At 41.9% G+C, this 17,590-nt stretch overlaps 1 protein-coding gene across 4 annotated transcripts in view; it reads left to right on the top strand.

Annotated features, from left to right (window-relative positions):
* Positions 1 to 17,590, top strand: part of PDE7B (phosphodiesterase 7B) — a 179,517-nt gene that overhangs the window by 99,127 nt on the left and 62,800 nt on the right. Inside the window, exon 1 of one of the 4 annotated variants that reach the window (XM_048490053.1) lies at positions 6,697 to 7,433. The exons of 2 other annotated variants lie outside the window; for them this stretch is intronic. In XM_048490053.1, the coding sequence (XP_048346010.1) occupies positions 7,196 to 7,433 (238 nt within the window). In that variant the 5' untranslated portion in view covers positions 6,697 to 7,195. Of the gene's footprint in view, positions 1 to 6,696; positions 7,434 to 17,590 lie in introns of those variants that run through there. One more of the 4 variants, XM_048490029.1, reaches the window with a different exon arrangement.

Genomic DNA, 17,590 nt, shown 5'->3' with positions numbered 1-17,590 from the left:
TAGAGAGGTACTATTACATCCCTTGATCTAGGCACTATACTCCTCTTGATTCATCCCAGAATTGCATTTGCTTTCTTGGCTGCTGCATCTCACTGCTGATTCATGTTCAGCTTGTGGTCTACTAAGACTCCCAGACCCCTTCCACGTGTCAAGGCAGGTGTCACCCATCCTATATCTGTGCATTTCATTTTTTCTGCCTAAGTGTAGTATCTTACATTTATCTCTGTTGAAATTAATTTTGAATCCTGACTCTGTCCTCTGGGGTATTAGCTACTCCTCCCAATTTGGTGTCATCGTCAAATTTGATTAGCATGCGCTCTATTTCATCATCCAAGTCACTGATAAAAATATTGAATAGCAGTGGACCCAGAACAGAACCCTGTGGCACCCCACTAGTGCTTCTCTTCAGGATGAAGATGAGCCATCGATGAGTACTCTTTGGTGCAAAATTGCCCCCACACCCCTCCCCCTTCCCTCTTCAGCTGCCCCCACCAGGCTGCTCCTTTGGCTGGCGGAGGCTGAAGGAGCGGCACCCCTTGGCCTGGCACCGCACCACCAGGCCCGGTGGAGGCTGCAGCCAAGGATCTCTCGGTCCCACCCTGCCAGGCTGCTCAGGACCACTGCCAGGTCAGGTAGGTGGGGCATGCGGGCAGCGTAGCTACCAAGGGATGCGGGGGTGTAGCTACCATGGGGTGTGGGGAGGCATGGGCGGGTGCCATTTGGCCCCAGGCACCATTTTCCCCTGCTGTGCTTCTGAGTCCTTCATCTTCATTTATATCTGTCAGTCAGACATAAAACTTTTGTAATTTTATACCCACAAAACAAGTGTTCTCATTATTTCCATTTTTGTCATGCATAGACTTAAGAGCAAATTTTTACCATAGTTCTTTCTGGTAGTTCATTATACATGCAGAAGTGCTGGTTGCCTCTAAACATATTTTATATTGTCATTGGTAGGAGCTTTTACTAGATGGATGTAAAAGACACAACCTATTACTCTTTCTCTGAATCAGCAGTGTCAAATAATGGTAAACTTACAGCTGCTGAGCTATTCCAGATTTCCCTAAACAGAGGTTCTTGATCAAGTTTTCCATCTGTTGAAGTAAGAGTTTTGTAATATATAACTAATTTGCTACCATAATATTTCATATCACATTGGAGAGATAAAATTCCTGAATTTTAGTTAAATTTGACAGACAAATGCATTTGGAATAAGTATGTTCATTTCTGTACGGTGACTGTTCTCTATATCTATGATCATAACTCAGAAAAACCTTTTCTCTGAAGAGTTCGGGGATGAGGCGGCCTATAAAATCGAATAAAATAAAATAAAAAATAAAAATCATTGAACTGGACAGGTATTCCTTTATCAGAATGCTGATGGTTCTCATAACCACAGCCCTTTCATGGGGGAAAGAGCACCTTTCCAACCGACTAAGTCAAACCTTCATATCTAAAAAGTCTCACCATACTGTTTCTGCACTGCTGTCTAGTCAAGGCATCTATTATAGTATGCCCTCACAGTCAATGGAGGGCACCCAGTTCTAGAGAACTGGTCAAATTACATTCTATCAAAACAAATCAACAAACAAAAAAAATACATAATCAGCTAGATGATTTTATCCTGCTAATTTTTTCACCTATTTTGGGACTGGACCTTAAGTTTTGCAATCAACCTGTACTGATTTTCGTCTGTGTTGTCATGGTCATGTGACATGCGGACAATATACAATTAAATCCAAAACAAATAGCATTTGTCACCAACACTGGCGTTCCTGCCTAGGGACATGGGGTACCCCTTGTCCCCGGGCGCATCGATTGAGGTCACGTGGGGGGCGCCAAAACATCCTCCTACTCAGCGAGGGATTGAGCAAGCCCTAGAAAGCAGGCACTGAAGCAGCCGACTGCTCCCAGTGCCTGCTTAGCCCCGCCCACTCTGTACGGTGGCCTGGAGTGTCTAGGGGGCGGGGGAGAAGTCTCACTGGGCTCCCAGGAGCAGGACTGGGGAGCTCCACCTCCCCTCCCTCTAACCCAGCATGCCTTATTCTTAAATTAAGTGTGGCAGTACTCAGAAGCTTTCTCTGTGGCAGCCGGCCGGCAGGCACAGGAAAAGGCAAGCTGAGCAGGGAGCCCAGAAGCAGCAGCAGAACTGAAGATGATGCTGATGTTTGCTTGGTAAACCTTCAGATGGGGGGGTGACTTGTGAGAGATTTACATGCTTAAAAGTTAATTCCCACTTGCACTGGCTTGGAGCTGTTTCTCAGGCTAGCAGCCTACCTCACAGGGTTGGTGTGAGGACACAATTAGGAAAGTGGTGGGGAGAGAGCCATGCCTGTTTTGCTGGGGGGTAGGAGGTGATTTGTGAGAGATGATGCTGATGTTTGCTTGGTAAACCTTCAGATGGGGGGTGACTTGTGAGAGATTTACATGCTTAAAAGTTAATTCCCACTTGCACTGGCTTGGAGCTGTTTCTCAGGCTAGCAGCCTACCTCACAGGGTTGGTGTGAGGACACAATTAGGAAAGTGGTGGGGAGGGAGCCATGTATGTTTTGCTAAGGGTAGGAGGTAATTTGTGAGAGATGATGCTGATGTTTGCTTGGTAAACCTTCAGATGGGGGGTGACTTGTGAGAGATTTACATGCTTAAAAGTTAATTCCCACTTGCACTGGCTTGGAGCTCTTTCTGAGGCTAACAACCTACCTCATAGGGTTGGTGTGAGGACACAATTAGGAAAGAGAGTTGGTGGGGAGAAAGCCATGTATGTTTTGCTGGTGGTGGGAGGTGTTTTGTGAGCTGGTGCAAAAAATCATTGTTTGGTCGTTGTGGGGGAGGGTGGTCGTCCATACCTGGAGTGGGGGGGCACCAAACTCAGATTTTGTCCCCGGGCTCCAGTTTGCCTAGATTCGCCCCTGGTCACCGATCTTTACTTTATGACTGTCTCCCACACTCAAGACAGCTTCCACAACTATATTTGGGAGGCAAAGCTTATCAAAGCTCACCTTCAAACAGAGGTGAGTTCTGATTGCATCACTGGCTGCATAACTATAGTTCAATGCATCAAGGCAAATAACTTAACCACCGTGCATCTTAACCACAGCTTACACTGCTTGAACGTGTGAACGTCTCTCTCTGGCACTTTTTAGACGGAAGGACTCTGTTTAGGTCATCAAATATAAAAAAGCAACAGACAAGCAACTGAAACCTGGGGCTTGCAACCCTGTGTTTTATGAATGGATCGGTACATCTGGAATGCTAACCAATATAATTGTTTTCTTCATAACCCCTTTGTTTTAAGGGTCAGGATATCCTGGTGCTAATCACTACTGGAAAATAATATAATTGCAGCAACAATGGTATAACACTTAAGAAAGATTTAGTTCTTCATGACAATTTGACATTAAAGTGCTTACTATGGCAAGAGCACGTTCAATATACAGCACATTAGACATTATATGAGAAATTCTCAATAAATACATCTTTCTCCTATTTTTGAGGTGGGAATATTGAGGTAAACATGGCAAAAAGATGCTTGAATGGTGGAAGTATCATGCTGCTGCTTCTGATGATTTTGGCAACAGCAGGATAAACTTGTAAATTCTGGTTTTTTTTAAATCTAAGGATGTTAAAATTCAATCTCCTCTGTTTGTCCTCCTTCCTTTATGAACAAAGATCCTGTTTATTTGCAAAGTGTATTTTTTCTAGAAAAGGACAATATGTTTAATTTTAGCCTCAATTTTTTTAAAAAAAGCATGGGATGGTAAAATTAATGTCCAAATTAAATTATTTTGCTGTGATTTTAGTGTAAAACTGAGAAGACAAAAGTACTTAAAGGCAGATGACTCTTTGAAAGCAGGATTCTGAGTCACTCTATTTTGGTTCTCATAAAAATTTTTTTGCAGTGTTTTAATTGTTTCCCAAACCTGCTAGATCTTTCAAGAGCAGCATATACACCTTTTTAAAAACTCAGGGCAGCATATACACCTTTTAAAAAATGTTCCATTCACTTTGTGACATGCTTTCGTACCTTTTTTTGGATATTGTACTTTGCGCTTTTACATTTCCATTGATAGGCTGATATAAGCAATTGGTAATGAGTTATGCTTACTGTATTTTACAATATCTAGCAGAAATTAATGGGTGTTATAAAGGGCGAGCTTAGCCATCGTTCTTCAGCTTTATTGCAGACAATTTAAATTCAGAAGATTTTATCCCTTGAATGTCGTTTATTTGTAGTTACGGTATATGTTTTTAACATCTGTTTTATATATTGATTGTGACAGCCTATGGCTAATACAACAAATACTACTACTACTTTGTGACATGGTGATGGCTGCGACATGGGTCACCCACTGATCAGACTTGTACCTACACTGCCATCATGCAAATATCTATGTGCTGCATCACTCTATGGAAACAATGATTTCCCTCCTAAGCTCTCCATGTGATGACTAAAGAAGTAAACTGAGTCAAAGAGAGGGAACAAGAATCTCCTGCTTCAACTGTAGAATTGATTAGCTTGGTAACAGTGTTTTCTTAGTGAAGTGTTGCTGGAATCTGTGCTGAGACTATAAGTATATTGTCTAAGGCCGTTTCCACACGGCATAATTATACTGGATTACAATTGGTGTCTTACAATCTGGGTCTGTTTTATCCCAGCTTCTCACTTCACATGGCTGCTCATTTCTGTGAAAGAATTGAATGAAGACCGGGAGGAAATACTCCAGTTTGTTTTGCACAAGCCCAGGTCTTTTGTATTTACACTGCAAGTGTATCCGCACATGTACAAATAGCCCTGATGTCCCACGTTCTGATTGGCAGTTTTTTGGGGGCAGCAGATTGAATAACATCTCCACCCTGCCTTTTGAATTGCTGGCCCACAAAAAGGCTGCACTTCTGATTGGTCGACCCACAGCGAGCGGGGGAAAATGAAAGCCCCCCTTTTTCCAGTTCTGGACATGGCAAGCAGCAGCAGCAGCAAAAAAAAATAGGGCACAGCATCACATCACATTCCCACTCACATTCTCATATTTTTGTGGAAAAGGAGAGACTCCCCCCCACCTCCGTGATATGCCCGCTAACATTCAGCCCAAAGTGCACATCTCCCTAGCTATGCACTCTGAGCAACCATAGATGTACAGAAAAGAAAATGGGGCCATCTTGGGACTCCACTCCTGATTAACCCAGGCGAAATGATACCCGGTCGATACCATGAGCAGAAAACGTACTTGGGGGAACATTTTGGGAAGGGCGGACTGCAATGGTCAGTGGCTCAGCAGAGTTGAAAACTGACATGGCAGGTGGGGAGATCAGGGGGGCGGGGGGCAGGGTGGGGAGATCAGGTGGCACGGTGGGAAAAAGAAACTGTTTCTGCTCCCATGGTGTTTGCACGGTAGCGGGTTCAACACAGGATTTTTGAAAAGAATTGCCAAATTGGCAATTTTTTTAAAATCCTGGGATGAGGGAAATATGGTGGGACAAACCCACTTTAGGACCAGAAATTGTGTGAACTTCTTGGCCAAACCAGGACATTTCCCTTGCTCATCCCAGAATATTTGGATCATGCAGAAATGACCTAAGTTACACCAACAACATTCCACCAAAGGAAGAAGAAAAAGAAGCATAAAGGCTCAGATCAATGGGATAAGTTAGTCAACAGAACTTGAGGATAACTATCTTTTCTCGGATTATCACTACAATATTACTGTGTACACAGTTTATAATTTTTTTGTTTTGTCATTTACAACCTACTTCAAGTGCCATTTAGAAAAAATCAAATTAACAGAAACAACCAAGAATTTTACGTCCCATAACAATGTATTGCTTTCAGCAGAAACTAAGGCCCAGCTTAGCAGATGGACCTGCTAATCCACAAACGTCGATGCTATAAGAAACAAGTAAATGAAGGTTGTTTCTACGAGAAACAAGTAAACGAAGAAGAAGGACATGAGGAACAAAATTATGAGATACTTTGTAAACTAAACATTAAAGAATCTTCAGATTAAGAAAATACCAATCACCCTTTTTGTTAGTGAAAACATCTTGAAAGCAGCACAGGCCATGACACCAATGTCTATGGAATTGTGAGAAGGCTGCTTTGGTTTTTGTCTTTGAAGGTTAATGCGCTAATTGACACTAGTCTATGTCCTCAGATGAACTTTATGCAGGTGAAGTGTGGTAAGGAAAAAAACCAAATTCATAATAAAATGGAAAGAGTTGAATTTAACAGTTTCTTTCCTTTTTTACGTTCTTTTGAGGTGATCATGGACCCCCCCCCCCCGATTGTTTTTCTTTTAAAGTGGAATTTAACTCAAAATAAGCCTAGAGCTGTTTATTAGATATTACACCACTTCTGGGTATTGCTGCTTTCCTGATTCATTTCATTCACAGTTCATTCTGGAATGTGAATCAATGTTGTTTCCTGTCCAGCTGAAGGGCAGATGAGGTTACAAAGTGGCTTGATTAACAGTCTGCTCTTCAGGTTTGCTGAGATTGAGAACCAAATAACTGGGAAGAGGAAGAGAGGGGAAGGTTATTTAGTTGAATTACTTGGCACATAAATTCAAACACAATCTCCTTATTATCGTCATTGTCTGACAAGCATTAGGGAAGGGGCAAAATGACCTTAAGAACTAGTCTAACCAGAATGAGGTAAATTTCAAGGGCTTTGCTCAAGGTCCTCCCCTGACACACAAACACACTCCCTTCCTGCAGAAAAAGTACTGGGTATAGCTTGGCAAAGCTCTTCTGTTTAAAACGAGCAGCTGCTCACATCATAGGGCCTGACTATCACAGAAATGATAAATAAAACCTTTCCTGTAAGCTGTAGATAAAAGTAGTTTAGCATTTGACTTGACGTCTTACAAATATCTTCCCAGTTTTCTTTTTAATGCAAGCTGAGTCTGGGATTGATCGAGTGCTCTTGACTGGAAACCTGAGAGGGAGGCAGGGAAAAGGGACAGGAACAAAATTTGCATGTATCTATGAGATGAAACCATTACAGAAGTGCTACAAACGGGAAACTTTGAAAAGTACATTTCTTCACAGATTTTTGTCAGCTGAACTTTAGGAGCACCAAGGCTGCTGTGAGCCTTCAGAAACCTTTTCTGTAAACTGGGATGATGATGTGTGGCGTTTCTATTTTTCCTGGAGTCTGAGGAGTTTTCCTTTCCAACAGCAGCCGCCTTCTCTTTAGAGGATGCCTGTGTTGAATAGATTTTTCAACGTGTTGGACATGGGTAAGCAGTGGGGAACTGAAGAAGATCTGATGCCCTTGTCCTTGGACAGCCAACCCTTTGGTAAGCCAGGGATCCGAGCTTGGGAGCTGCCTGAAATGTTAAAAATGGTAAAGCTAATTTGGAAATCAAAAAGTGATCTCCAGGGAACAAAGCAGAGAGGAGTTCTGGAAAATGAAGATGCTCCAAATAGTTTATCAGGTAAACTTACAATATTATAACTTGTACACTGTAAAATTGGATGCATTTTTCTTATTAATCTCTCAAACTTCATAATACATTTCCTAAATTGCTGAAGCAGGTACACATGTGTTAGTTCATTGGTACCTATTTGGAAGTGCATTTGGAGAAAAAAAAGCATTTAGATATTAGATCAGTACTCTGATGTGGCACTGATATGTTAATTTACTTAAATAGTTTGTACAAGTAGACAGAATGTCCAACTGCAGTAACTTGTGAAAAATATTGGTTAATATTTTTAGAATCACCAAGAATCACTGCTTGTGACTTCCATATGCTCAGATTCCTAAAGGAAAAGGCTTGTGGAGAGGTAATCTTGGCGCCTTTCATACATGTTTCACACTCCAGCCTAAACTTAAATATTTTGGGGAATCAAAGAGTGGAAAAAAATTAAAGCATGCAATACAGCCAAAATTAAACTCTTTCAATCAATTTGATTTCAATAAAGAAGATTTAAGTATGTGCTTACATTTTCTCACCAAAGCCAGAAAGATTTAATGTGTTTTCATCTGGCTGGATAGTACCCAAGCTAATTTTTAGTCTTTGTTTCAAAGTGTCTTGAGTGTCCTGGGTAGGGTAAAAATTAAAATGAAATTACCTGAACTTGGGGATCAAAAATTCTTTTTGAAAGTGGCTTCATTTTGTTGTGATATTCTTTTGATGTATACTGTTTTGACCAAAGGGAAACACCTGTGTAACAAAGTATTTTTTAAAATATATATATTGCAAGTTAAAGTGTCACAGTACTTTTCAGTGGTAAAAAAAGTTATTTGGATGATTGAAGTAATGTATCATAAAATATAATTTAGCAAAAGTTTTCAGATGTTGTGACACTGTTGGCAGATGTTTTCCCACTAGTAGGAAGGTCAATGAAATTATTAAGATACCTTGATTATCTTAATAATTTTCCAAACTCCATTCTGTGCTCTTCCTGCTTAAAAATCAGGGAAATGTCATTTGTTTTAAGTTTGTTTTAAGTGTTACATTTTCCTGTTTATCTATACTGAAGCTGATTAAACCCCACGGGGTTTTGTATTGGACTGTTTGACTGTAAATGTTTATGTACAAGAAGGTAAACTGGTGTAAATTGGTAAAGAAGTTAGACTGATGAGCGAAAGAATGAATGCAAAGTGTGTATACTTATACACTGCAAAGATCACCACATGATAAAAACAAAGGGAGGAAAAGAAAAAGAAATTCTGACTTTACCATTGCCATTTTAATTTTCATTTGCTGTTCTGACTTTGTCAATACTCTGTACATATATATGGACTGCAATAACATTTAGATGTTAATGTCACAGAAAATTATATGCTTCTGTGAACATATCTGGAGAAGCCCCTGGAGCAATCCTAAATCAAGTTGCTTTTTTAAATTTAGAAAAAATTATTTGGTTTGTTTACCCGATTAATGGTTTCTTTTCTTAATCTATATGATTGGCCAGTCTGGCAGTAGCTTCTGACCTACATAGTAAAGGTTAACTATTCATAATGTTGGAGTCTTGGGGTGGGAAAATGTGTTAAGGCCTTTGTGCTGAACCATGTACTTTCTAAACCATGTGCTGAACCATGTACTTTACATTGCTTTTAGTAACAGTAAGGAAAAATATAAAATGACTGTCTTTTTTCTCTCAATCAAGGAAATGGCACCATCTTTTTAACTTACTTTTGGCTACTCATTGCTAGGATGGAGATATTTATGATCATGCCATCAGCATATGGTGCTGATCCTTGTTGAGTTTCCTGTGGCTATTTTTCATTCCCAAAAAGGATCAGTTAGTAATTGTAGTAAGCATCATATATAGTTGGACTTCCCTAAACTCTAACATAGATAGCCAGGTGCTAGAGTAGCAAAGAGAAATGAATAGTAATATTTGTCATGCTTTCCTATTTCTCTGGATTCTCCAGGTATCTACATATGAGACTTTAAGCAGATACCCCTAGATCCTTGGAACCCAGGATGCTCCTTTAGTCAATGCTACCAGTACCTACAGATGTTATTGATAGTAGGAGACTGCTGTAAGCCAAATAGAACAGTGGCCCTTTGTACATTTGCTGTTTGCTGCAAGGCTGCTGGCTCTGCAGTGAGGTTTCCCTGCATTTCTCATTTTACAAGCAAGGAAGTGCCTCACTTGTTGCTCTGAGTCCAACTGCTATTTGCTTCCCACCACCACCACCCCAGCTTCCAGCTTGAGAGTTTCTTTGCCACCTTTTTCTTTCTTGGGCGGGGGGGAGGCTTCTGAGATAGCCCAAAGGTTTGAAATTCTTTTTAAAGTGGGGGTGGGAGAGGAAGAAGTCCCATCCCTATTTGGGTTAGGAAGTTCTTTGCCACCTTTTTTTGGAGGAGGGCTCCTGTCATAGAATGAGCTCCTACAATTGACTTAAGGGTTCAGGTTTTTTTTTAAAAAAAGACAAAAAAAAGCAAGGGAAGACAGGGAGGAGTTGAGAATCCGAAGCAACCAAAATGCAGTCTGCACAGGCAGGGGAAAAGTTGCCCTGAAGAAAATGTAGGGTCACTGCAGAGCAGACACAAATGCATCAGTGGTCAATAGATCCAGTGGCACTTTGTGTGTGTTAAGTGCTGTCAAAGTTGCATCCAACTTATGGTGATCCTATGAGGAAATTACTTCCAAAATGTCCTGTTAACAGCCTTGTTCAGGCGTTGCAAATTAAGGGCTGTGGCTTTGGGTCTTTTCCTGCTGCTTTCAACTTTTCCTAGCATTATTGTCTTTCCCAGTGACTCTTGTTGTCTCTTAATGTGAACAAAGTACAGTAGCCTCTGCTTAATCATTTTAGCTTCTAGAGAGAGTTTAGGCTTGATTTGAAACAGAACCCATTTTTGATGGTCCACAGTATCTGTAAAACTCTCCTCCAACACCAGATTTCATATTAATCAACTTTCTATCAGCCAGCTTTCTTCATTATTCAGCTTTCACACCCATGCCTAGTAATGGGAACCCAGTTATGAATTATTTTAATCTTCATTGTCTACAGTGGTGTACTGCTACAAAACATCCAGCCCCCATCTCTGAACTCCCCCGTCCTCCTGCTGCTGAATTCCCCCTGCCCCAGTGGTGTAGGTGGGGAAATGGGACCTGGGGCAAGATGGGGCCTGGGCCCCACTCCCTGCCCCTCCCGGAGCACCCCCACTGTGCCCCAGACCCCCGCACCTCCCCACTTACCTTAGTTCAGTCGGCTGCAAAGAGGTCTCCTGGGAAGTGTAGTTCCCACCAGGCTGCTTTTTCAGCTAGCTGCTCTTTGGAGCCTGCTGAACTAAGGTAAGTGGTGTGTGTCTGTAAGACATGCTCTATCTCACGTCTTTTTAGTCCTGTATCGGGATGTTATAAATTCCTTAGTGATATGATAAGATCTTCCCTGCTTTGTAACTTTGCTGACCAGTTGTTTATACTACTGAGAGACTCCTTGATTTTCAATTTATATAGATCCCTTATTCTTTTATATCAAATATATTTTCCTGTTCCTATAGTAAATCTCTGGAAGGAGAGAGGCCAAAAGCTTTGGAAAAACCACCAAAGCAACTCTATGCTTGTCTTTCCCCTCCTTGTTTGCTTCATATCTAATATTCACATGTTCACATAGTGACAGCCCCACCTGAAGCTTAGCAATGCCAACCTCCCAGTAGGGCCTGGAGATTTCCCAGAATTTCCACTGATCTTCAGTCTACAGAGATCAATTGCCCTGGAGAAAATGGCTCTTTTGGAGGGGGGGGGGTATGGTATTATATCCCACTGAGGTTGCTCCCAAAGGCTCCACTCCAAAATGTCCAGGAATTTTCCAACCTGGAGCTGTCCAGCCTATCTGGCATGCCTGAGTAGAGGAGCTTGGTTTTGATCAAATATTTTGCAGGTTGGGCTGGTCAGGTGAAATAATGTCTCCTCCCTTGTTCATAATTCTGCCTTGCTTAAAATATTTACAGTATTAGACTGGAAGGGAAAAAAAGTTCAACCCCCTATTCAGGATCAGCCTAGAGCATCCCTGATAAGTGTTTGTCCAGCCGCTGCTTAAAGACTGCCACTGAGGGAGAGCTTGTGCAACCGATTCCACTGTTGAACTGCTCTCACTGTAAAAACTCTAGATGTTCAGAGGTATCCTAGTAATAAAAAAGGTTTATATTATTTATTATTGCTTGTGCATGCTTGGCGTTGTAAGCAGATCGTATTCTTTTTGTTAATGAGAATTGTGAATGAGCCACTGTACTCAATAAATAAATAAATAAATAAAGCACGGACAAGCTAATCTTCCCAGTACTTCCCCTTTCCCCACCAGTCATTTTCAATCCTAGGAAAGTTTATTCCTGGGGTCTCAGGGCCAGCAAGAGCAATAGTAGCCAAGAGGGTTGGGAGGCTACAATGGGAAGGTAGTGGGAGCAGACAGCTCCTTCCTACCTTGTTGCATGAAGAGATCTCTGCTGATGGGAAAGGGGAAAGGAGCAGTTCCCCCCTCCTCACTGCATCCTCCTATCCCACATGGGTATTTATTAGGGTCAAAAATGGCTGCTGAGGAAGGGAGAGTCATTCAAAGCCTCTCAAGGCTGTGTGCTGGAAGCCGCCCAATAAACATACGGGATTGCCTTATGCTAAACTGGGCTGCCCTGATCTGAATAGTTCAATCTTGTTACATCTCAAGAGCTAAGCAGAGTCAGTCCTGGTCAATACTCCAAGGAATACCAGAGTTGCCACGCAGAGGCAGATAATGGCAAACCAGCTCTGAATGCCTTTTGTCAGGAAGTAAGGGGTGGCATGGAATGGGGGGGAAGGGTGAGGGGGTCTGGCATCTGGACATGGCCCACCGACCCTAGTGAAGGGAGGGGGAGTGCAGGGAGGGGGCGAGATGCCATGCAAGGAGAGGGGAGTGAGAGAGAGGAGGGGAGGGGAGTGAGTGAGAGGTGGCATGCAAGGGAAGGGGAGTGAGGAAGGGGAGGGGAGTGAGTGAGGGGTGGCATGCAAGGGAGGGGAAAACCCTACCAGGTAACCTTGCCTTGAAAACCCTACCAGTAACCATAAGTTGGTTGCAACTTTACAATTAAAAAACCCAAACAAAAACAGACCGGTGTGGTATACTCTGACTGGAAGTAAAACTCGGGGAAAGAGTCTCAAGGCTGTTCCTTTGTCCTTTTCAACTTGAAAGGCCAGGGATGGATTTGGGAGCCTGCTCTGTAACTGAGTCATCATGGCCCCTTCCTTCTCGAGTCTGGTTTGAACCTCCACAGTTATCTGTGTATGACAGAAATTAAAATCTTAAAGCATACAATGGCAAGTGCTATTTACATGGTAATCATGATTAAGATTAAGAGCCAGATTACATGCTTCCTTCTTTAGTCTTTTTCCTTCTTTAGTCTTTTTCCTTCTTTAGTTGTTTACTTAATGTCTTGTTGACTGGATCTGATATCAAGTATTCTAGATATCCACAAAACAGTGAAGCAATCAGAGCCCATCAAAGGCTGTTAGCAGCATTAGTGGCATTTAGCTTATCCTGAATTTAATTTATCTGGCATGCCCAGGTTAAGTTTATAATGTATAGGGGGTGCTGCAACTATGGCAAACATTCTGTGAGTTTCCACTGAACCTTTTTTCATGAGTGTGTTGCACACATATTGGCAATGGCAAAGCTTTAAAGAGTATGGACTATACAGTTCACCAAGCACTATTTCTGCTTTAGTATAAATACCCTTAAAACCAATGGCAGTTATATCACAGCCATGCTTGGTGGACTATGCTTTTAAGCACAGGCAGAAATAATGGCTGTTACTCAGCAGCAGCGATTGGCTGACCTGCCTTCTTCATGGATGCGAGGAGTTGTGGGCTCTGGTTCTACAGGATACTGCCCATCCCCAGGCCCACACGAAATGTCCCTCTGATTTTGATGATTACTATCCCATTTTCAGGATTTTGCATGAACAGAATGTCTTTGTGTATGAAAATATAAATTCTTGATCGTGTCACATAGCAACAAAAATATGTATCCAAACCCAGTACTGTAACGTACTTTAAAATACTGCACAGCTGCAAAATGCTATTTAATTAAGTCCAGATTTGTCAGGTAACTGCCAAATATACTCATGATTAGAACTCAGCTTTATGCTCACCTCAGTTCTCTCTTTGATTAAAGGCACAATGAGGTTCTTTATTTTTTCTGATCAAGAGAGCTTTATTTTTAGGTGCACGCTGTGCGGCTGGCAAAGCAGCATTAAAGGCTTAACTGGGTTTCCCTTCGCCCTAAGTCTGATAACAAAAAAATGCAGAACACCCATTACTAATAACATGTTCATTTCTCTTAGCCAAGTTTGCCTCTGTAGACCTCACAAGCCTTTTCACTAATATTTCTGTAGGCACCATGTAGTCAGAAATGTGCTTGTGCCTGGCTTTGCTTTACTGTGCAACACTGGAAAATTATATGGTTTGGGCAAGGTCAAATTACTGTAGAATTAGGGGGAAATGTATACTCTATATTTAGCTAGCTTGCCCTATATACACAGACACGCATAGCAAAAGCAAATTGTTTATGTGCAACCTCATGAACAGCACAAATCATAAAGAATCAATTAGTGGAAATCCGAGAGTAGCCAGTTCAAGGAAACCTGAGCTACAAAGCTACAAAGCTCAGATGCCACCCATGATTCAGACTTCATCTCATGAAAAATATGGTCTTTGAAGGTCTTCCTAACAAGATCCAATCACAGTAGGACAACACATGCCTGATAACAGAATAATCCTTGGAGCATAACAGAATAACACATGCCTGATAACAGAATAATCCTTGGAGCATGTTTCCCAGTGCAAGGCCAACTTGCTTTGAACAGAACTGAATCGATTAATTCAAGGGTACTTTGCATATTTTATTTATTGAAAAAGTATTTTTAAAATAATCATAAATAGGAGTAGATGGGTTGTGGAGTAATTGGTGTGGAGCATCCAATTACACTATCATCAAGCCAATAAGGCAACAAAGTGGGGAAGGCCCACGAAATACGATAACATTACTACCCAAAATATAAGAGATGCTTTATAAAGCTTGTGTCTCTTTTTTCCTAAAAGGTAACCACTGGAATTCTGCAGCGTTCAGTCACTGGATGGTTCCATTGACTTAAGAGTGATCCAAGAATATTTTTATGCTTGTAACATAAAGCGGGTGGCACAGTTAATAATATTCTGAAATTTCCCTGATGAGGCAAACAGAAGCTGGCCTATTGTTATAATAGTTTTTTTTTATTTACAAAGTAGAAGATGGAATCAATCATATAATCAGACTAAACAGCACAATCCAAGGGTGAGTTTTAAGGAAGAAATCAGGGTTAACCTGGAGAAAGTTATAACAACTGTGAAATAGTCAAATGAGATAAAAACTAGAATGTATCTGACAGAAATGGGTGTAGATAGTGTCCAGCTGGAATTTAAAGTAGGATACCAACTCCAAGGTGGTATCTGAAGTTCTCATTGAGCTAAAACTGACCTCCAGATTGCAGAGGCTGATTCCGCATGGGCCAAAAAAAGCGGTGTGAAAACGGTGTGAAAACAGTTTAAACCCTTTTACACTGTTTTAAACCCTTTTACACCATTTTCACACCGTTTTCACACTGCTGTTTTTAACCCATGCGGAATCAGCCAGAGAAAGGTTCCTCTGGGGGATATGGCAGCTAGAGGATGGATTCCATGGTATCACATCATGCCTGAGTTCTCAGCCCTCAAACTCAGCTGTCTTCAATCACCAGGAATGTCCCTAGTTCCATTGGCAACACTAACGGACAACTCTTGCTCAGTGTGATGTGCATCAGTTGAGAAATAAATCATGTGAGACAAAAACTGAATTCTCCCCAACTGGCCTGAAGAGGAAGCATCTTCAACCCCTTTCAGTGTCATTGTTTGAAATGTGTTCTGCTGATTTGTCACAGGGGTATGGCTCCAAGGTGTTCTATTGCTGCCTTCCTCCTGTATGAAACAGTGTTTTATTTTCCACAGCTTGAACAAGAAATAAACACACAGACACATCACTGATTCACTCATGGCTTCCAAGGCTACAGCAGTTTTATAGTGCAATTATGCAGAATTATCAGGAATCAGAAGGCATATTCTTGTTTTCTTTGCAGCTGCAGGCCTCCCATCTCTCTCTGGACAGAATAATACAGCCAACTTTATGCAGCAGAAATTTGAGCTGGAGTGGTCCCTTTCCAGAACTAACAGAAACTTGAAATAAAGCCCATAATTAAATCCACATTATTTAGGATCACGGTGGCAGCTTCTCTTACTATATGTTATAATTCCACTGGAGGAAAGTGGTAAAATGGGACCTGTAGGTTCATATGTTAAAATAAACCTTGAATATATTAGAGACATTTGGACTAGATGGAAGATAATCTATAAATACATATGCCAAAGACAACTCTCAGCTTGGGGTAAATTGAAATTAGTTGGATTATGTGAAGAGGGAGATGTCCCCTTAACGCAGGGCAATTGCAAGCAAATAAGTATAATCAGATCAACCATCTGTTTAAACTTGTATATGTGCTCTTAATGCATACTTGACAGTCTTTCCCCATTGGTGCCTGGTTTATTGTTGGTTTCAGTGCCAAAGTTACTTTACAAAAATATGTCCAGAATTGTTTTGAATATGGAATGTCAGGTATTCCTATCCCATATAAATCATAGCTCTGGGTGTTAAAATGTGAGATGAAATAGCAGTGAGTGCTGTTGTTTTTGTTGTTGTTTTTACTTTTAAAGGCCGCAATGATAAAAGGACCAGTGAAACAGTCTGCACTGAACAGAACAGATGAAATGAAGCAATCTGATACCAGGACAGCCTTAGGTCAAAAGAAGAATGGTGATGGTGTACCTAGGTGGCTCCCAGTGCTTGTTAGCAGATCGGGGGGGGGGGGGGGGTTAGCTGTAGGACTGCCAACACTGGGTTGATAAATTAATGACTATTTTGGAGGGTGGCTCCTAGGGAGGCGGGGACTGGAGAAGGGATTGCAATCAGCAGGACAAAAGGCCATAGAGCCCACCCTCCAAGGCAACCATTTTCTCCAGGTGACATGATTTCTGTCATCTTGAGATCAGCTGTAATTTATTTTAGGAGTTCCCCAAACCCCACCTGGAGGCTGGAAACCCGAGTAGACCTCAGCACAGTCTTTCCATCTAAGGTATAAGTTGCTGAGTGAAGAAAAAATGGTTTTCATCTGGATTCAAATAAAACGACACCTGCCCCCCAACTACAAAAAGTAGTTCTCTCATAAATGTATTGCCAACAAAAACCAGATCTTTAGATGACATTTCATATTTAACATACTTGGCCACCCAAGAAGAATGAGCAAGAGTGCTGAAGAGGGAAACAAAAAATAGTGTTCCTAATCTACCCAAATCATTCACCCATTAGGAAAAAAAACTATGGACCTAAACTGACTTCACAAACTGCACAGATTGACCATAGGAGCTTGCAGCTATATTGTAGCTGCTAGTTCCTGGAGGAAACTTATGAGTAAATGTGCAGCAAAGCCTGATTTGGATCAGGACCACTGCACAGAAAAAAAAAGAAATTAGGGTTGCTCCTGGTTTCAACTCCTGGTTGAAACACTGCTGGAGATTTGGGGGTAGAACATGGGGAAGGTGGCGTTAGAGAAGGGGAGGAACCTCAGAGGAATGTGAGTCCATAGAATCCATTCTCCAAAACAACAATTTTCTCCAGGGGTACTCAGCGCTTTTCTCTGGATATCGGCTGTAATTCCAGGAAGTATCCAGGTCTCATGAAGGCCTACTTCGTACGGGCCTGGGGCGAGGCACCGGTGTACATAACACCAATGCAGCCCTGGGGCCTTTTGCACACTTGTGTGCGGGAGGCCCGGGAGCTGCCATGGCCCACATCCACGCGTCCCCATGGAGGCGTGCTGATTTTTTAAAAAGTACCTCCTCTTCCCTGCATAGCTCCGTTGGGCCAAGGGGACACGCCCCCACGGTCCTGGCAATGCCCCAGGGGTTGGGAGGCAGGAGGCATGTCCTTTCAGCCCAATGAAGCTACGCAGGGAAAAGGGGCAAGGTTTTTTCAAGTGGTGCGCTGAAAAGCAGCGATGTGCACCTGGTGGCATTCGCTCGGCACTGGCTACATGTCACT

Source organism: Sphaerodactylus townsendi, linkage group LG01, assembly GCF_021028975.2.
Source record: "Sphaerodactylus townsendi isolate TG3544 linkage group LG01, MPM_Stown_v2.3, whole genome shotgun sequence".
NCBI lineage: Eukaryota > Metazoa > Chordata > Lepidosauria > Squamata > Sphaerodactylidae > Sphaerodactylus > Sphaerodactylus townsendi.
The sequence above is the reverse complement of the archived record's forward strand: the minus strand, read 5'-3'. Positions and strand labels throughout refer to the sequence as shown.